Genomic DNA, 21,786 nt, shown 5'->3' on the forward strand with positions numbered 1-21,786 from the left:
CTTACATGTGGCATGGAGCTTGGCTCAGGTGTTCCTGATCATTTCCTTCTGGCATGATGGGCTTTTCGAGCCTAGTACTGCTGATGCTGTTATCATTTGTAAATGTTCTGATGAGATAGGTGTGTCGATCATAAAAATTCTGCAGCTTATGCAATCGGCTAACAGGGCGGTCCATCAATGATGCTACTTTATTATTGCTATTATTATCATTGCTATTAATTCATATGTCAATCACCGACATTTGGCAGGCGCTTTTAGTGATAAATCACTCTCAAATTATTCCATCTGGTTTTATTTTGAAAATGTCTGTCACAGAATCTTTTGTTCACACCCTCTGAATGCCCACAAATGCTCCCAGACAATAGATGGTTGCAAAAAGCTAGCAATAAAAACAGAGCAAAAGATTGCAATAACAACCTAAACCACATGCTTGCACTCCACTTCACCACTTCATCATCAGTGGCTGCAGCATTAAAGAAATTTTAATTAAATAGATACAGACATGGACAAAATTGTTGGTACGCGTCTGTTAATAATAGAAAATGTTTGATTGCAGTGCTCGGCTCAAAAGGTTTTTCTATACATTTTAAAATAATTCCGGTGAATTACAATTCAAAAGCAATCTCTGATTTGTATTGGTTAATTTTCATTTATTATTACTTTTTGTCTGGTCATTCAAGTTATTTCTCTGACCAGGTTTTTCTTCCATTAACAAAGGTTTATCAATCATTTTTTCCATATGTGCACAAGCAAGTAATTATCACATGCATCACTCAAAGTGTAGACTTAAAATAAGTGATTTTTGTTGTTGTTGTAACAACATTAAGCACATTCCCTGACAGCCGGTCAAGTCATAAATGTGGTGGTGTTTGCTGTGTGTATGTACAGTATATTCTCTGTGACTGATCTGCCAAAATATAAACACTAAGATTAGATATTTAATTAACAGCAGTGCCTGTTATTTTTAATCTCTGGTGGCAACATGGAGGCGGATAGAACACAGTGGCCTCAGAGTTAAGAGCTTAAAGGAGACAAAGAGAAATGAAAACGAAAAATGAAAGTGCTGCAAATTAAAAAATCGTGAAAGACACATAACACATCACGACTACACAAAGGCTGCTGCTTTTTTTTTTTTTATAAATATAGTTTTGTAGCTGATTAATAATATACTCTTATCAGCTCAAAACTGCATTTCTCACTGTATTGAAATTTTATTACTTTGACTTTAAACACATCATTTGTAGAATGCCGTGTTGTTCAATCCAATGACAAATGTGTGAACCTCTCCTGCGTCTCGTGCAAATCTCAAGATAAGATGCTTAAAATAATGGCTAGGAGAGGCATCAACATAAGACATAACGTGATTGAAGCAGCACGGTGTAATAGTGTTTCGCACATCTGCCCTTACAGTTGAGAGGTTCAACAAGGTTAATTGCGGACTCTAGATTATTTATGGGTCTTGTGAGTGTGAATGATTGTTTGACTATATGTGCTCGAGGGTTAATTACCCCTTGTACACTTTTATTTTGAAGTTGTTCCTGGCAGCACGTGATGGCATGCAGCTGACTTGATTTATCTTCCTGACTGTAAATTGGATAATTGGAGCCCAGTTTAAGTTTATATAGCTATGACTAACTGTTACCACCATCATATTGAAGTCATGTTAAATCTCAAATTAAGAATGCTAAAAAAGAAAAACTTTGTGCTGACATTGTATATCGTGATATTTTTTTGGAAAAAAATAGTCACTCAAGTAGTCTTAAAAAAAATCACTATATATAATTCAGCTGCAAAGTTGCTAATTAACTTGGAAACACTCAAGAGTCAAGACAAAATGTTGCTGTTGCTCACTTTTAATACTAACACATGAATATCCCAAAAAAGCACACTACTTTCAAAATAAAAGCACAGCAATACAGCAATTTACACTTTATTTGGTTTCATAAAGACTGCAGGCCCTAAATTGTCTCTAGATGTGAATGATCTCATTCCTTGTATTTAATATAAAGTATGTGCCCTGTGATTGGCTGTCAGCTAATATAGGGTGTACCCCATAGTGGGGACAAGCAAGATGGATGGATGGATGGATGGACAGACGGACGGACAGATGAATGGATTAAGCAAATCAACCAGCAAAAGTCAACCAACCTCTTAGAATGGATTGTTTAATCTCAGTATGAAGGATTTTCTTTCAATTAGTCACGTTTAATTGTGTTTATAATTTTGTCGGCAGTCACAGTGATTTGTTATTAGAAAACAATGTTAGTGCTCTGACAAACTTTTACAGCAAGCACAAGCCTGGTCTCTATTGTGACTGCAAGCATTTAGAATTAGTGAGCGTTTCCCAGGCTGTGGCTCATTAAAGGTTCACTGTGAGACACACTGACCACAGGGAGTGAGCGTATTGTTTAAGTCCGCTTAATTAAAGTTGCCAATTAAAACACTTATCATATTAGTCAGGTTTGCTCTGGAGAACGTGAGCATTTAAGCTGTTACAAAATGAGGAAAAGAATAGATCTTTATCTATTTCTTCTTATTAGCCTGCTGTGTGTGGTATATGTGAGTTGTGTGTATGTGTGTCATAGCCTTGAGGGTTTACTACGGAAAGGGAAATTTGTGTGTGTGTGCGCGCATGTGTGTGCGCGTCCCTTTGTCTTTGCTACATTCTGGAGCCAACACACCCGTTTTTTCCCCCTCGGTTTACCTACCATTGTGGGGTCCGACTTGTCCTTGTGGGGACATTTTGGTGGGCCCCAAAGCTCAGTTATCTTTTTGAAGGTCAAGACAAGGTTTGAGAAATTAGGTTTTATTTGGGTTTTGGTTGGGGTTAGGGTAAGGGTCAGTGTTAGGCAATCGGTTGTGATGGTTAAGGTTAGGGTAAGGGGCTAGGAAATGCATTATGTCAATGAGATGTCCCCACGAAGATACAAAGACAAATGTGTGTGCGCGGGTGCGCGTGCGTCTTACCTCACGTTTGATTCTGTCTTGGAGGCAGCTTGGTGGAATTGCTCCTTGCTCTGTTCATATATTTCCAAATTCTACACACCGAAAAGCACAGAAAAACACATTTACAAGGTCAGGGAAACTTAATTGTTGTAAAAAGTCTGTTTTTATTAGTAGCAATTGGGGCATGGGATTATTGAACAGTCTCCACATTGAAAAATATATAACACTTGGGATCCTTTAACTATGTAGCGACAACTTAAAAATAATTGTAATGATACACTTGTTGGTAATACGGGGAAAACAGCATCAACAGCCATTTTTGCGTTGATCTTAGATCACTACTTTATTGGTCTGTAATATTGGTGGACCAGCTGTAACACCTTTTATGTTTATTTGAATTAGAGTCCGCGCTGACAATAGCATTCAGAGTTTGTGAGAAGTACTTGTATGCTTTGCAGCACAATCGACAATGTTCCTGTCATGTTACTCTTTCCTGTTGCTTTATGGGTAAATGAAATATATTCTTCAAAGTACAAGTCCAAACATTAAATCAGCCATTAGTTTAAAAGTTTGAGAGAGAAAATAAGTTTTTCCCCATTTTTTTTTTGTTAAATAATGGAGAATTGTGAAGTATTCCTATGGGGAAAACACCAACTAAACAGTGCTAATCCACAACAACTGCAGCCTCTCTTCTACTGATCTTCCAAGCTTAAGCCTGCACACACACAGCATTCTCTCCAAATATTTAACCAATGGAACCATACCAGCTGAGAAGGAAGAATGGCAGCAAAAAAATGAGCGTAAACTCCTGAAAGAACTTTATGGGAAATGTAAAGCAAGGAAAAAAGCAAAAATCTCATGGAATCTTTTATACAGTATTAAGAAATGTCCATGCAATCCCAAATTTACAAGTAGTAAAACAATGTCAATACAAGCAAAGCTGCAGTAGGATGAGATTATATTTGATTCAGTGCAACTGAACTCCTGTAATGAGAACATTTTGCAAAGTCAAACAGACTAAACCAAAGCACACTGAGCCCCACATACAAGCACAGAAATTCACACATTTGTACAGTACACATGCAGCGCACCTGATTATACAACGCATGGAAAATGCAGACACGCTCGCTCTCAACATCTTTCTGTCCTTCATAGCCGCACCCGTGGAGCGATCTATCAACAAACATCCGAGACCCAACAGCAAACACAGCTTGTAGTGCCCGTATGCCAGCCTGCCAGTCTTCTAGGGCCTCTGTATACCAAACCTGTTGCTAATTAAACTTTTATAAATAGTCGCACATCTGACACCAAGACAGGGTGCCAAAATCGTCCTTCTCCTTGAGAAGGCCAACTTTAGAGTTACAGGGAGTCCTCGAGTCACGGACAAGTTCCATTCCTACGCTGGCGATGTAACCCGGATTTCGACTTAAGTCTTAAGACATAAAAAATACTTTGTACAGTAATTTTACAAAACATATTTGCGCCAGCCGGAATATGCCGGAACCAATATTTGGTGTTTCCGCACAGACATTCATTGCTGACGGACGGCAAAGCGGAGCTAATGCAAACTTAAAACGTGGAAATGTGGTGCACCTGATGGTGAGCCGACAACAACAACACAACTTTAAAATGTGATTACTGTGGGAAATTAAAGAAAAAAAAGTGGTACGAACGAGCTCTGATGTTTTAGTAGGCCTTTCCTGACATTCGCAAAACTTCCACAGAATCAGAGATTGTTCCAATCTAATTGTTTAAATGTATCAGAGAAGAGAATGGTACAAAAGCATTTCCATGGCGTTAAATATATCATGCAACACAGTGAAAACAGTCATCTTCAAGTGGGGAAAACATAGCACAACAATGGCATTACCAATAAATGGACATCCCTTCAAAATTAATATATTTTTGGCATGTACTGTCTATTTAGTAATGTAACATCTTCTTCATATGTCTGGGATCATCTGGTTGATGATCTGAAGAGGGCTGTGCATGAAAGATGTCCTCGTAAACTGAAGGATTTGGAGCATGTTTTTTAAGAAAAGTGGTCAGAAAAACATTAATGGACTCTGATCCAAAATGACCTAGTGCTGTCATATAAACCAAAGCTGAAAACAAAGTATTTGTTTGAGCGTGTGTATATTTATGCAGTGGTGTCATTGTACATTTGTGCCCCTTAAGAGAGTTCAGTTTTATTTTAAATAGAGCTGTTCGGGTAACAGGTCACATTAATGATAAAAATAAATAAATGAAGAGATTTATCTTGGTGTCGTGTTTTACATCACAAAAATGTGGCATTTGAACAGGGGTGTGGAGACTTTTACTGTTCATGTTTTCGAAGGACATTTCCGTGTGGGATGTGGAGGAATCGCTTGCCAACGAAAGGCCACACAAAAGGTTCTTATTGGTTGGCACCCGGTGAGGCAGAGACTTCAATGAGAATACACCTTTTTTCAGGCCGGCAAATGTCAGACAGTTGAAAGGGAATGGAACACAAATGAAATGGCTCCCTGCAGTGGCCGACTGTTACTAAAATCTCTGATCTCTCACATTTGCAGAAACATCAGTTGTGTGTGTTTGTTTAAAACTGTATATTTTATATTGAATATAACAGTTAATAGTTGTGTCTCTGCTGCTACAGAGTGTGTAAAAGTGAGACTTCATTATTATGTGCATGTTTATTTACCCTTTTCTCCAGTAGTGCTACTTGCTCCTTGTAGAACGCATCCAGTGCTTTCAGTCGTAACTCTTTCTTCTGGAGATCTTGAGCCTGCATGAGGACACACAAACACGCACGCAGCACACACACACACACACACACATACAAAGGTGGATTAAACACAAAGTGCTATACGGTGGATTAGTCAGTTCTACAGTTACAGTAATAAACCAGTATGAACAAAACCCAATGTTTCAACTTGAAAAACGTTTTTCTCCATCTGACTGTTAGTTTAAACATTAAATGTGGTATGAAATTGTGAAAACTGAAAAATATGTTGAAATACTGTTTAAGTGAAATTTCAATTACCATCCAAAACAACAAAAAAGTGCCTCAGAAATGATCCTTGTATTGTGCATTGTAAAACATTGCTGTGGTTATTGAGATGCAGCCTTCATGCTTTCTAACAGAAACAAAGAGAAACACTGCTAACGCTCACGTTTTGTAGCATCAAATTGCCAGCTGCCTAACAGAATCCAAAAATAATAATTAACATAATTTGGTAGCAGCCATAACCCTCACCTAAAAATACATTTAAAATGTATGTTTTGTATTTGTATGTTGTATTTAAATGTTTGCACAAAAACAATACCTGCATTTGTATCTCTGGAAAGAAAAGTAATATTTGATCAAACCTAAACTGTATCGCAACATCAACATAAATGCCCTGTTTTTTGAAGGTAGGACTAACTGCACAGTGTAAGCATCAGGGCAATAACTAAAAACACACATACACACACAAGGAAGAAGATTCGTCATAATTAGCAGGGCTGCTGAACACCAAATCAAATCAGAGGTGTAGTATAAACAAAGTGAGGCAAGAAAAAAAGATTCAGATGTGGTTTATGCTTCCACAGTCAAACTGCAGCAAGTTTACGTGAAAAATTGAGACTAAAAGAGTAAATGCGTCAGTTCAATATTAAAGATGAAGTTTATGCTTGGGAGGGTTGAGTTACAAGCGAGCGCCTTTAAATAAAAGTAAGCACACTTGCTCTTCCTATCTGTATGCCTACTGTGTTAGTCCAGATTTAATTTGCAGCCAGAGAGGAAAATGAGAGTGAATCATACAACTCCCCTCTTGTCCCTGCAGGGGTCTGCAAGTCTACGGTAGATAAGCGGCAGCCAGGCAAGACTCATCACACACCATATCACACATGAGCCGAAATACATTCACGCACACACAAAAGTGACCCATTTTGTTTTAAGGAGGTGAAAAGAATCTAGGCAAACTGCATGGGGATAACTTGACTGCAATCAAGCTTGAATACCACTAAAACTATTTTGACATAGGAAAACGCATGTTAACCTATATGCTTACTCGCTAACAGAGCACAATGCGTATGGTGTGATGTCTAGATTCTCTAAGTTTTGAGTTTGGAGTAATCCACATAACACACAAGCAATAAATACAGAACTTTGATTGCGACATTAGTAAGATGAAATATGAATATTGTCTCACTCCTTCCCAGTGGGCAGTGTGTCTACGGTGTAACCATCTGATAAAAGCAGCAGTCTGTTCGCCCCTTTCCCACTTCTCCCCTTCTCATTATTTACTCCGCTGGGTTTATTTAACACATAGCTTCCAGCTAGACAATAAATTACCACTCAATAATAATTGGACTGGTAATTACGACCAGGCAAAGGGGACATAGAGCAGGAAGAAAAACAATCTAGGACATTACTTTTTTCTTTTTTTTTTAACAGCTCCTCTTGTTTGCCATTAACAGTTTGGCTCATTATACAATGACTGCTCCCCCTGTAGATAACACATTTTAAATATGAGTGCAAATTGTGTCAATAAATAATCTGTTAAAAGCATCTCTTTTCATCATGTCTGGTATTCATAATATTTGTGGCATCTTAACAATTATAAAATATTGCTGAGACTACGATAATGGCGCCATAACCTCAACCAGCTTGTTTAAGCTTAAATTATGTTGGGGGGGAAACTTTTTTTTTAAATTTTTGGTTAGTTTTTTGGGTCGTGTTTGGGACACCCAAACAGTCGATACATTTTCATCAGCATGTGTGCCTGTACAGAATTTTTTTTAGTTTTGGTCTATGTTGAGACACTACGGATGAGGATTAGGGCCAGTGAAGAGAGAAAAAAAAAGTTTGGCAGGATTCTCACTTTATTCTCAGAATTCTCACATTAGTCACAGAATTCTGACTTTAAAGTCAAAATTCTGAGAATAAAGTGAGAATCCTGCCAAACTTTTTTTCTTCCGTAAGACATCCATAAAGTTGGAAGCAAAAATAATTAGGGCCTTTTGCACTGCCTGGAGCTCAGATCCTAATTGCTATAAAAACAAAACGGGATATTATTGGTTTGACAAAGGCCATATTTAAGATGTTTTTTGTTTGTTTTTCAAAACTGACCACTAGGAATGGGCAATATATTAAGAAACATTGAAATTGAACATTGAATATACCTCATCTACACTTAAATGAAAGATTAACCATGGCTGGTTTCCAATACAAATATTGTATAGCAATAGGATGTATTCCATCCCTTTTGAGCAGTATACATTCTGTTTTCTAAACATTAGTGTCATTTTTAGGTATAATTAAGGCCTTCATTTTTAAAGTAAGCGCAACCAAAATCTACCTTATTAACATTCAATAAAATGTAACAATCATTTTTCTGCATTTACTATAAGCATTAGTGTCATTCCTAATGACGACTAATTTTGCTTTAAGACCTTATAAGGCGCAGGGGACATCTTGTTCAAGACTTACAATAATTATTACATTAAGATATGAGATAGAAGTGTTAAAAATTCAGAATTTGCTCTCTCTATGCAATCTATGCAACAATATATTTTCATAAAAGTCACAGGCTAACCTAGTCGGATCTTCACTTAGTATATGGCATACGGTACATGGTATACAGCTAACAATCTACACACACGTATCCTCACTGCCAGCGTAATGTCTCTTAACATGCAGAACCATATCAGTTCCGGCAGATTACAATTACCGATACAGGTGTTGGCTTATCAACCCCTCAGCTTCTTCCTCTCGCTTGCTACTTTGTTCACAGTTTTCCCCTCCACTGTAGCCTCAGTTATCTCCCAGACACTCATTTTTTCCCCAGTGCTCCTCTATCTCTTCAGATTTTCCTCTCTTATTTACCTGTTTTTTCCTCATTCCATCTGCTCTTTGCTGCTACTTAATATCCTCCCTGATTGTAAGCGTTGTGCCAAAACAGAATAAAGCTTATACCTAAGGAACAAAATCAAATGTAATATTCTAAGCATGCACCAGCATATTTACTCAATGATAACCCTTGCCTAAAGGATGGAAAATCCATTGAAATTCAAAACAACATGCAGTTTAACTTGTTTTTACTCATTTCAATTGCTTACTATCACAGCGATGTAATACGTCTGACTAAATAAGCAGTCAGAGGAGTACATGATAAAACATGGAGCAATTCACCAGCTAATATGTAGCATGGTAATGAAGCTTGTCCCCATCTGCATCCGCTCGCTTTTCTCTGAGCGTGTACACAGCTGTTTCTTTCACACCCATTACCAAAGTCTGAATATGCTCCCCGACTCAAATAGATGCCACGCTGCTGCCGGATCTCCAACTGACGACACGTCATTAAGTGTAAACAAGGTAGGTAGGTGAGTCCAATCAAAGAAAACATCTGGATCAATTTACAAGTGCATCTTCACTAACAGATTGATGGACAAGTGTGCAAGTGGAGCTACCATATTCTTTTAAATAGAAGCCCCCGCTCTAAGAGATGTCGCGTCCCAATTCATCACCAGGTGCAGCTGCTTCAGTAAAATAGATGCCTCTTTTTTCCCCTTTGACACATGATGTGTCATGTTAAAGTTACTATCTATTCTAGACACACATTTCAACACAAAACCAAATTAATTAGTGATTGGAAAAAACAAAACAATCTGAAGATGGCATGGAGCTCTAAGATAGATGGTGAGTGATGGAAGGCTGCAATACGAAAAAGTAGAATGTTTTATCAATCCATTACCTGCACGGCTTATCCTAAGTTACATATAACCAATTAAATGATAATTCATTACATATGCATGACAAAACATTTACCATTTGGATTTTTACACACACACACACACACACACACACACACACAACCCTCTGTTAATGTAAATTTTGAAAAAAAATACATGAATAAAATAATAATAATTTAAACTAACAAAAGTAATAAATAAAAATAGGGCATTGTTTTATGAATTGTGAATTACCTTAAAACCATAGTAATAAAAATGGCCTGGACAAAAATGATGGTACCATTAACTTTATATTATTAAAAAACCTTTTGAGTGAATCGCTGCAATCAGTTTTTGTAACTTTCAATTAGACTTTTAGCATGTCTTGACGGTTATTTTGGACCACTAATCATTAGTAAAGTGCTCCAAAAATTTCAGGTTTGAAGGGTGCTTTCTTCAGACTTTTTCACACATCTCCAATAGTAATTTATATCAGTATCAGGACCAGTGGTGTGGTCCAGGGTATACGCGGGAATATGCAGGATACCCACTTCTTTATCAGTCAGCATTGAGTATACCCACTTCTAAATCCCCCCTGATGCACACCGTTCAGCCAAGGCCTACCACCCTCCTCTGCCATAAAATGGTTGGTACCCCCTGCCTACACTGATTAGGCTAACTGTTGGCATGAGGACTGATGAGCAAATCAGGGGCAGAGTAGGGCGGGTCATGTTGAGAAAAACAATTCTTCAAATGCTCCCCCAAGCCACAATGGTGTCCCAGAAATTTAGCTCAGGTGAACTGATTTGCCCTCGGGATACTTGATCACGACGTGGGTTCGATTCCCGGGGTGGACGCTGCCGGTTACACACTGACTGCATGCTCTAGTTAAGTTTTATAGTTGCTATAGGCTGGCATTAGATTAAAACACAAGAACGGGGACAAATAGTTTAAGATTCAGCACAAAACAATACTGTTATGGTTCTGCCCTCAATTCTGTTCTGTTGTGTTTCAGTGCCTGAATGGGGGGGTCCTGTTGCACCGCACCTGCAGCACATTGGCAATCAGGGGACTACTTAAGGCTCCAGCTCAACAACTATCGGATTATTCTTGCCCTTGCTCGCTGCTTATGCTTCAAGTCTGTCATCCGTCTCCTTGTCTTTTGAATTTTGCTGTTTGACATTCCGCGTGTAAGTACTTACTACGTAATTTTGTTTTGTTGCGCACAAGTTTGTAATTTGTCCTAGTTTTCTCCTTGTTGTTTTTTGCAAGTGCTTTTTGTAACTTATTTTTCTCCATGCTTTCGTTTTTATCCGGGCCTTGTGTACTAGTGATTTTTGTTACGTTTTTCTGTAAATAAACAAATTGTATTTGTCCTTATTTTGGTCTATGTTTGTGGTATCCCTTTTTTCTCTACCGATTCTACTAGACAGAATACTGAAGTCTAGCCATACTGTTTTTCACTATTTTTGTTCATTGTTCACTAAATATTGTAATTTGCTTTATAGCATGTACTTTTTATGTTTGCCTCGTGATAAATACATTTTACATTATTTCAGGCTGCTTGTGTTACCAAACTATTCTAAGCAAGTCATGATAATTTTATTATTGTGAGAAAGTACAAATTACGGATTTTTAAATCTTACATGTCACCGTTTCTAAAAGAGGCAGTTTTTCTGGACTACTTAAAAAAAAAATGATGAAAATTGAAAGTATACCCACTTCTCCAGGTACCACTGATCAGGACTCTTCAAAATAGTATAATAGCTTGATGTTTTGTTTTTAGTAATTCTTGGTTTTTTTTGTTTGTTTTTTAGGGTAACCCCTAAAAGAGTGTGTTCGTGTCTTTATCCTGTTTGAAGATTCATAACCTGCAATTGTAGCCAAGCTTTCTGACACTGGGCAGTACATTTCAATCCAGAATGCTCTGACCGATAGTTTTAAGATTTCTTTGTACCCTGCACAGATTCAAGACACCCTGTTCCAGATTTAGCAAAGCAGCTCCAAATCATAACTGAGCCTGTTGTTTTTCAGGCAAGACTGTTGGTACCGGTTTGTAAATGACTGAAAAACTCCCAATTGTCACACACAAGAACAATTTCCAAGAAGCATTGTGGCTCATCAATATGCATTACCGCAAATTCCAGTCACATCAGTTATAAGTTATTTCAGTGATGATTGTATGCCTTGATTCCTACATTATAATCAAAACATTCCACATCATTGCCACTCTGCAGCCAGTTTCTAAAGCAAAAAGGATAACAAGGGTCATAGTTGTTAGAGAGATTATGTAGATTGGATTATCACGGGGATAAGCAAACATTTGTCCTTGGACAAAATTTCACACTTCGGATTTAATGTGATTTAATTTAATATTCCGCATGTCGGACAGAAACAAAGAACAGAAGACATCCATCCACACAACTATGCATAAATCCGCTTGGCTCATCCTGCTTAGGGTCAAGAGTGAGTGTGTGTGTGTGTGTGTGTGTGTGTGTGTGTGTGTGTGTGTGTGTGTGTGTGTGTGTGTGTGTGTGTGTGTGTGTACGTAATGTGGTAGGGGGTGAGAGGCTATCCTCACTGACAGTGTGTCAGATAGTCAAAGGGCTGACACATTGAGACTAATAACAATTCAGTCCAACAGACAATAGAGAACTTTAACATGCATGTTTTGTACTGGGAGAGGAAGTACCCAAACAGAGACCACATAAGTACAAGGAAAATTTACACACTACACACACAAAGGTATGAACCATTTTGCTAATAGGCGATAGTACAAATCGCTAGACCGCTGAGCTGCTTTAGCTGAGGAGAGATGTCCACGCTGTCACAGACAAAATGCGTAATCTGTCAAGGAAGGTTTTATTGCATTTAGTATCACCCACAGGGAAGTAGTTTGTCTATTAATCTAAAAAATAAAAATAAAAATTTAAAAGTTTTGAATTTTGTTGGCATATTAATTCATTCACTCCCGGCCATTTTCACTGAAGCAACCCCCTTCCGGCTGTTTTACTGAATTTTGACTGATTTTGCAAGGCCCACAGAATATTGTGGTCTATTACTATAAAAATATGGAACCTGACAAAAGAAAGATTAGTCTCTTCCTTCATCAGGAAAAAAGTATATTTAAAAAAGTATATTTCTATCAGTTTCCGTTAATGCAGCAATTAGCATTAGAATATAGCTAAGTTTCATCATTATTCACAAATCTATTTAAAACACTGGGGAAAAGAGCTTTTTTGCAACATGGCCCTGGTTGACTTATACTCTGCTGCCACCTGCTGGCCGTTTTTGTAATAACTACCATTGCTTCAACCGTTCTCTGCAGTTGACAGGCTGCATCAAAGCCTTCTGTATGCTCTAGCACAGGGATGGGGAGCTACTGTCCTGCCTGTTTTCCATGTCTCTCTCCTCAAACACAGCAGACTCAACTGATCAGCAAGCTCTGTAGAAGCCTGATAACAATCTTGTTCATCAATCAGGTGTGTTGATGGAGGGAGACATGGAAAACAGGACAGCGGCTCTCGAGGACCAGGGTTCCCTACCACTGCTTTAGCATTAAAAAAAATTTTAAAAACATATAAATACGTCTTTGGAACATTAAAAACATTTTAAATAAAACTTATTTAAACGTTTTGGGGAGTAAATAAGTTAATGCAATGTTGCTTGCTCAAAGAAAAAGCATTTGTGACTTATCATTTCTTCTTCGTGAATCAGGACAAAAAGATATAAGAATTACCTACGCAAACAGGTTTTATATATTTTTTTCTTCAGTGAACTGCAGAGATGTGCATGGATGTAGCTCAACATTCCGTAGCTGACGTAACGTTGGTCATTCTGATAAAAATATACCGGTATATAAAACAACAAATTGTTATTTACAACAATCTCCTCTGTGAAGGTCATGTTATCACAAACTCATTATGATGGACCAAAAATAATTTTTGAAACACATACATCCCAGTCATCAATTAAACATTAATAATGCTTGTCAGGATGTGCTCATAATTGACCATTATGTCAAAACGGTGCATTTAAAAAAGCAATTAAAAAGGAAAAAGCAATGCAATCTTTACCTGCTTGAGCATTCGCAGCGTGTGAATGTTGAGCCATTACATTCTCTGACACGATAATAGGAAAATAATCTAATTTGAGTTCCGAATGAATGAGCGCAAAGCTGCCACACACTTGACTTGCATGCACATATAAGTATTCATAGCACAAGAGAGTATAATTACAAGGCGCCTTTGGCATCAGCACGTCCAGTCTTGTTGGACCAGTTGTTGTGCTCACCGTGTCCCTCTGGTGACTTTCTATTAACAGCGGGAGAGTGCTGGAGTGAAGATAAGGCAGCCGCTACAGCATGCCTTATCAAAGGGACCGAGGGAAGCAGGTGCAAGAGAAGAAGAGTCACACGAAATAGGCCACGGCTGGCGTGTAAAACAAGCCCTCCTCTTTCCTTCCAACCAATCCACCGCTACTATCTTCAATTCCAGGAAAATCTCGGGGTGCAATTTACCACTTGCGCTGTGCTGATAATGCAGCCCCCAGGGCAGGAGGCATGAGGTGATCGGTTGGGATGGAAAGGGTGAAAGACCAGGAGATATACAGTAAAGGGTAAGGTGGGAGAGAACAATGCAGAATGGAAAGAAACAGTGATGCATGCAGGTTGCAGGTGGAAGGAGTGAGGAGGTGGAAATGTTGTCAAGAGAGTGAGAAGGCAGATGACTTAAATGGAATGACATACGGGACCCACAGCAACACTTTGGGCCACTTCAAAAACCTCCAAAATGAGTTTAAAAGAAATATGTACCAGGAATGCATTAGCAATATAAAATTCGATATTACAGAATATTAAAACCAATGTACACAAAATATCATCAATTAGCAATAAAGTTAAATAATATAAACTAAACGTTAAATTTGTTGCTGGACGCTGGTTGTTTCAAGTCTTTTTAACTTCATCTGCACAAATCTAAATTCATGATCTATTCACAACAAGATAGTGCCTCAAAGAGCTGTAGCACACACATTCCGTAATGGTTTTATTTCAAATTAAAAGAGTGAATGTCTGCATTGGGGGCATTTACAGTAGTAATAATATTGATGTGCTTTTAGCAAAGAGAATTTTTTTTATTTAAACTTTCTATTTATAAAAAAAAAAATCATGAACCTGACCAGTATTAAAATATTAAAATCAAAAAATAAATACAAGTACTTAAATTTAACTTTGCCAAAGCTAGCCAAATTCAGCATTTGTACTTGAGTACTGAGTTACTTGTATACATAAGTTACTACCTTGGTGTCTAAATGAATTGGCAGTCATTGAAAATAACCAAAACTATTAAAAATGCTCTAAAAGTGCTGTGACTCACTTTGCACGCAACAGAATAAGAACGTGGTGAAATTAATGTATTCCATTGTCTCAGTGCATAATGCGAATTTTATATATTATATAGTCATCTAACACAAGAAAATACTTTTTAGAAGGTCGATCCCGACCTAAATTGTTGTTGTTTGTCAAGTAATACAATATTGTAATTTTTTGAGATAATGAATTTTTGTCAATTGTCAGCAATAATCATCAGAATTACATAAAAAATAATAATAAAAAAAAACCCATCCATTTCCTGAACTGCTTATCATAAAATCATAGTGAATGGATATTCAGTAAAAGAGGTGTTTTTAAATTCAACTATTGAAATAAAACATTGTCTTTCATTATATTCTAATTTACTGAGATGTTATATTCTCGCTTTTAGATTAAAATTCTGTCTTTAATCTCAGATTAAAGTGAAAATTCTGAGAATAAAGTGAGAATCCAACTTTCTTTTTTTTTACTGGCCTCTATCGTCTTCCATATAACTCTTTATGGGCAAGCTGTTCTCAAAAAGAAAAGTGCTAAATGGAGTAATTACAAAAAAGATAAATGGTATGGTAGTTGAGTTTAAAAAGAAATTGCGGTTATGCGTTATAAATATAATTCAGTGATTTCCTCTCATTCCTGTAGTTAAAACTGACTGCTGCAGTTTTTGTGTATACAGTAGTATAGTAAGCCATCGTGCCTTTACGCAGACCCACAATAATGCATCCATTTATTTTGTATTCAGTACAGTTACATTTTGATGAAAAATAACTATGTGCGTGTGTGTGTGTGTGTGTGTGTGTGTGTGTGTGTGTGTGTGTGTGTGACATTGTACCAATTGTTTGGCCTTCTTAGCCTCCTGGCGAGTATGTTGTCTCTCCCGACTCATTGCCTTAATCGTCTCCTCCTTCCCTTTCTCCGCCTCTCTTTTCTGGGCCAACTCCTCCCTCAGTATGCTCTGTTGGCGATCAGCCCTGGAAAGGACACATGCATAATCATGCTTTTATTGCCCACTGTCCTCCTACAAAATCTGATTTCCATTGCTTCAATTACAATGTCTTCAAAATGGCTACCTCTAGAGGGCAGCATAGACCATCACTCAGATTGCATATATTTAGGTCACAATCATGTCTGAGATAGCAAAATAAAAATGAAAGGAAAAAAAAATCAGCACCATACTCATATGAGCAAGTAAATAAATCAATTAATTAAAAAAAAAATTGTGACTCCAAACGGAACCTCACTAGTGCATTAGGATACAATTAAAATAGCAGCTTGTTTTTTCCATGGAGATGCCACAAATTTTGATTAACAGAAGACGACGAATGTTCACACTCACTTTCATACATATGGACCATTAACTATACACACCAGATGTGTGATGCAATTCGGGTCTTGCCAGTAATAGGCAAGTTGGTTTCCTGTTAAATTCCTGTTCCCTTTAGAACAGAAAATGAACCGATAGAAATAGTTGTGTTTTAATTGCCAGAAAAATGAGAGCTAAATATACATTATTGCAAGAGATACTTAGCTATTGGAAGGAATTCCTAAATAAGGTCCAAAGATCTTGCAGCCTCAGCAGGAAAAAGTATCCACAATGGAATTCCTTCTCTATAGTTCTACTAATGTTCATAGGTGATGTTCTATCCCAGGGTTCGCCAATTCCAGTCCTCAAGGTCCGGGAATCCTGCAGGTTTTAGATATTTCCGCCCACTAGCACACCTGATTCATATAATCAGCTTGTCAGCATTCCTTATAACAATCCTGATCTTTGGTATCAGGTGTGTTGGTAGGCGGAAACATCTAAAACCTGCAGGACTCCGGACCTCGAGGACCAGAATTGGTGAACCAATCTATCCAAATGAAATTTGAATACAACAATTGAAACATTAGCACTTGGTCATACCTCTATCTCCCGGGGGATCAGGAAGTCAGGCCAATATCACCAATATACTGTATTTTTCAGATTATAAATTGAATTAAATATAGAGTATAAATCGCATGCTAAAGAAGCATGCGGATGCCACATGCAGCAAACAAGGTGGTGGTAAGGCACCCAAAGTATTTACCAATTGCCAAGAGAAAGTAGAAAAAAAAAATGGAAGAAGAAGTATGGTAATTAATTTTGTGATCTATCACTAGCATGCGGCTTCTGCCACAAACGAGGATGTACCGTAATAATAAAATTTGGGGCGTACTCGAGATTGTTACATGTATAAGCCGCACCCGACTGTAAGCCGCAGGTGTTTTAATGTTACCGCACCGGTATATAATGTGGTTTCCAGCTACCACAGAGGGGATTGTTGGGACAGAGATGACTGTTTGGGAACGCAAAGCGTCCCATTTATTAACATCTAAACAGCATTGGTGAGGTGCACAAATAATACGGCGCGCGTAGTAGTACAGTATAACAACAGAACAAAACTTACAGCGCTTGACGAGGCAATAACGTCAAATGCCTAAATGAAATGTCTTTTTAAAAGTGCTTGCCTGAAACACGGCAGTAAAGGTCCATTAATAACACGGCTGTACAAATATACATTACTGTAACAAAAATAACCAGCCTGCTATAGCAGAAAAGTCAGTCATTACTGGTAATTCTCATGCCATCATCCTCTTCCTCAGTGGCTGAAACGAAAAGGCCCAGAAAGGCCTCGTCAGCCACTCTCTCTCCGTTATTGTCGCTCTTAAAACAAAAAAACTCCTCTTTCTCTTCGTCAGTGTCAGAATCGATTGCCTTTAACTTAAATGTAGCATTATATGCACTTCTCTGTTTCTTTTCCATAATGAGGGCACAAATTGTCTCGCTCTTGTTCTGTCTCTCCTATTGTATTTGGACTCACTTGGTTTATTTTGTTCTGTCTGGCGCTCTTGCGCTTTCTTTACCGTGCGCCCCCTCGTGACCTGCTCCAGAAATTACAATACTATTTACAACACCAAAAGGTGCAACAACCGACCAGCATTCTCCCTTTGACCACAATGCAATGTGGGATTCTTGTTAAGGTAAGCCAATTTAAACTAAAATAAAAATGTTTTCCATAGTTACAAGTGGAACTTTTTAATACAACCGGAACTCGTTCGCTGCCGTCAACACGATTAAGAAACTGGGATTTATGGTGCTAGACCAACCGCTAATTTTAATAGATACATAAATAAAAGTTGCAAATAATAAGTATTAGTGACAGGACCAGCCAAACAATGAAAGAAGGTATGACTTAAAGTTGAAAATATACATTATGTCACGTTTTATTACAGATGTTTTGAAACTGCTGATAGTAGTCAATAGCCAGTCTAGTATATTTAACCCATTAAGGCTGGGAGCGCATTGCTGCGCTTTTACTGTTAGAGCCGGGAGTGCGGGTACGTCATTTTGTTTTGTTTTGACTAATACTTGGTCTCTTTGCCAATGAAATGCATCAGAATGTACACGAGAGGGTGACGTGGGCCTCGTAGCATGTCCTGGAATTTTATTCGAGCATTTATGGCTGGCGCAAATTCGCGAAAGTCATGAAATAAATGATTCGATTGACGACGGCGCGGGAGGAATTTGAATCAGTGTAACGAATCGACAGTGAAATACTGTTAAGAAATATGTTTATAGACAATGAGGATGTTGAAAATTTTGACAGCTTTGTAACGGAGTAGACAACGTATAATTACCACTCGATCCCCCGAGGTTATTAGAACTGCGCTCCAGTGTTGAAGGTAAATATACCACCAGATTCGACACGGTTGTTTGTTGATTTTTTTTTCTTTTATTATTATTGAAGGTTTATAATAATAAACTTAGGTTTGTGTGAATGCCACAGGTGTAAGCTCTGAAAAGTTTTTGGAATTATGTCTGTGTATCTGCTTCAGGAGCTGAGATATCAATTATTTAGTACGCATTGACAATATTGTTGAATTTCAAGGAAAACTTCAGGTTTTCGGGGGCGTTTTTTTCCATGAACTTGTATTGAGAGAACTGTGTTTGGCTCCAATAAATTCAAATCAAATCTATGAGACAGACTTGCTAACCACTATGTCATCATGCTGCCCACATTTTACTTTATTTATTTTTGGGGAGATGAGTTGTTGACTCTTTTATTGCTATAACTATAAAAAAAATAAAACAAAGCCAAAAAAAAACAATAATGTAGATGTGAAACACAGACATGCCAGCAACTAAATTGGCATTAACAACAGTATGGAATAATAGATATGAACAATTGATACTAACCTCTGCTGTTCTTCCTTGACTTTCGCACTTGTTTTGTCAGTGCTGGACTGGGTGCTTGACTGGTCCTGCTTCTGTTGGTTTGGCTGGGGTCGGGTGTTGGAGCTGGCACTGAAAGAGGCACCTGAAGTAATGAGAGAGTTGAAAGTAAATAGAAGGCTGACGGCTGATGCCTGACAAACTTTCAATGTATTCAATTTAATATCATTTGTTACGGGTTCCACTCTGCAAGAAGACTAACAAAAATATGCGAATAATAGAAGAGCATTTCAACAAGACTTTCCACCTTTCTAAATGGCCATATCGGACTGACTGCAAAAGCAGAGATTAGCATGTTGGAAACTTCGGATATGAGGCTTCAAATATTATGCAGAGATGGCCTTGCCTCACCTGGACAACTCAACATGAGAAAAGACGGTGTGGCGTTATCTTATTACAGAATTTGCCAGGAGAGCCATGCAGTTAGATGGCTATTTTTCTTATGTTTAAAAAGTTAAAATGTTAACTATTAATTAAAAATATTGTGTTTACATATCGTCCAACCCTACAATGAGGTGCAAGAATACCTTTGTCTCTCTGTGAATGCTGTGGAGGAATGTTGGCCACGCCCCTCATCCTTTGGAGAACATCTTCTGAAAGCTGGACCAAAGGGTGGAAAGCAAGTTAAAGACAAAAAACACAACATCTATTTATTTGTTTATTTGTATTTGTTTATTTATTTATTGTACTTTGCAATACAAAACTACAAATGGTTACCATATTCTGGGCATGTGTTTATGAAAATTAAAATGTTAATTAAAACTTTAATTAAAACATTACCTAGTACTGTATACTGTTTTTACAATAGTGAGCGTTTCATCCAGTAATGGATGATTCTCATCAGAAAGAGTTGAACACAGGGCAGTGGAAAAAAGTCAAACAAATCAATCACAAAAAAATGGTCAACTAATATTATTTTTGCCCTGAGGCATTGCCATTGTATGCCATACACACAGTAATTTCCAGGGCAGTCTATTCCTACCTCACTCATTATCTTTTCACAGTCTATTAGCAGCCTCTCTTGGTGAAATGGATGGATGAATTAATTAATTAATTGATGGATGGATGAATGAATGGATGATGGATGGATGGATGGATGGATGGATGGATGGATGGATGGATGGATGGATGGATGGACGGATGGATGGATGGATGGATGGATGGACGGACAGACTGTTGCTACAGTGTTCAGCTTCAGCATAATTTTTTATATAAATCCGTGTTTTTACAGAAAATCCCACTCATTTTTTCTTGGAAGGGTAGGATAGGATGTTAGCATTGGTGACTTGGACTTGAACTTGTGTTGAACCTTTTGTTGTCCAAGATGTACCGATAATATTCTGTGTAATGACTGAAATTACTTAATTAACTTATTACAAACAATTAAAAATGGTTGTTATATGTTGTCTGTTTCTAGCAAGTTTTCCAGTAGTAGTATTTTAATGAGAATGAGATAAAGATGAACAAAGTTATTAAAGTAAGAAACTCGGATTGAACACAAATGGTCAACCTCAAATCTCGACCCCTATTGACTTTGCATTATTCGTTTTAAAGAGACATAACTTTCTTAATATTTGTCACAGGAAAATTTAACTTTTTGGAAGATCTGTTCAATAATGCGCCATCAAACTCGTTAATCAAACTTTAAAACACATATATAAAACACACTCTTTCCATGGCTGACACCTGCAGTAGAGTGTACAAAATTCCGACACTACATGGCACATGAAGGCACCGCTGTCAGAAGCCCAAATCCAAGAGCAAGACACATTTTTTTAAGACATACTACAAAGGAAATCCTGGGCAAAAAAACTATGCCGAGTTTACCAGAAGAGCACAGATAACTTTAAAATAAACGTAAATCATTAATGATCTAATCTCAATAAGGGAGACAATACTACAAAATGGTGCCTATTTCAAGGGAAGTCTGGCCGCTCGATCCCGTAGAAATGAGGCTAGTCTATCAACCTGTTCTTGCATCCTTCTGCATCCTCCACTCATCCTTCTAGCTTAGTTAAACTTTTGTTTTACCAACGAACATGAACGCGCTCAAAAACAGTCCGGATTCAATGTATTAGCATGATAGGGGAGAGTACTAAGGCAACATGTATAAAGTTAGCATAGCTTGTCAACAAACGCTAGCTATAATTAGCATTACCTTGACTCCACGAAGAATCCTGACTCTGTCCTCGTCGTCCATACCAAAAGACACTTTTCTCGTCGTACTTTCTCCTGAGCCCATGCCACCTGGAGTAAATAAATGGCGTTCGTACGTATTCTAGATTCCGTACAATAAAAGCTTTATTGCCTTCTAACTTTGTATGATGATCGTGTGTGTACCACCCAATGACAACCGATGGGATCGGCTCGGGTTGCCAGATTCAGTATCCTCCCCCTTTTACAAGTTCATACACACAAAAGTAAGATCAGAAAGGTAGAAGGGGTGTTGACATTTTCAGTTTTAAATAATTAGTGCGTATAACTGTGTACCGAAATATGAGTCTGTCTAATGTTTTATGTAGTT

The 21,786-nt window shown here is 37.7% G+C and overlaps 1 protein-coding gene across 3 annotated transcripts in view; it reads right to left on the bottom strand.

Annotated features, from left to right (window-relative positions):
* LOC144035865 (MICOS complex subunit mic25a-like) overlaps positions 1-21,635 on the bottom strand; it is a 43,926-nt gene extending 22,291 nt beyond the window's left edge. For all 3 annotated transcript variants that reach the window (XM_077545910.1, XM_077545919.1, XM_077545927.1), the window contains exons 1-6: positions 21,421-21,635; positions 19,790-19,862; positions 19,227-19,347; positions 15,843-15,981; positions 5,630-5,713; positions 2,968-3,038 (exon numbers count right to left, since the gene is read on the bottom strand). In XM_077545910.1, the coding sequence (XP_077402036.1) occupies positions 2,968-3,038; positions 5,630-5,713; positions 15,843-15,981; positions 19,227-19,347; positions 19,790-19,862; positions 21,421-21,504 (572 nt within the window). In that variant the 5' untranslated portion in view covers positions 21,505-21,635. The remainder of the gene's footprint in view (positions 1-2,967; positions 3,039-5,629; positions 5,714-15,842; positions 15,982-19,226; positions 19,348-19,789; positions 19,863-21,420) is intronic.
* Positions 21,636-21,786: the final 151 nt, after the last annotated feature.

This window comes from Vanacampus margaritifer, chromosome 1, assembly GCF_051991255.1.
Source record: "Vanacampus margaritifer isolate UIUO_Vmar chromosome 1, RoL_Vmar_1.0, whole genome shotgun sequence".
NCBI lineage: Eukaryota > Metazoa > Chordata > Actinopteri > Syngnathiformes > Syngnathidae > Vanacampus > Vanacampus margaritifer.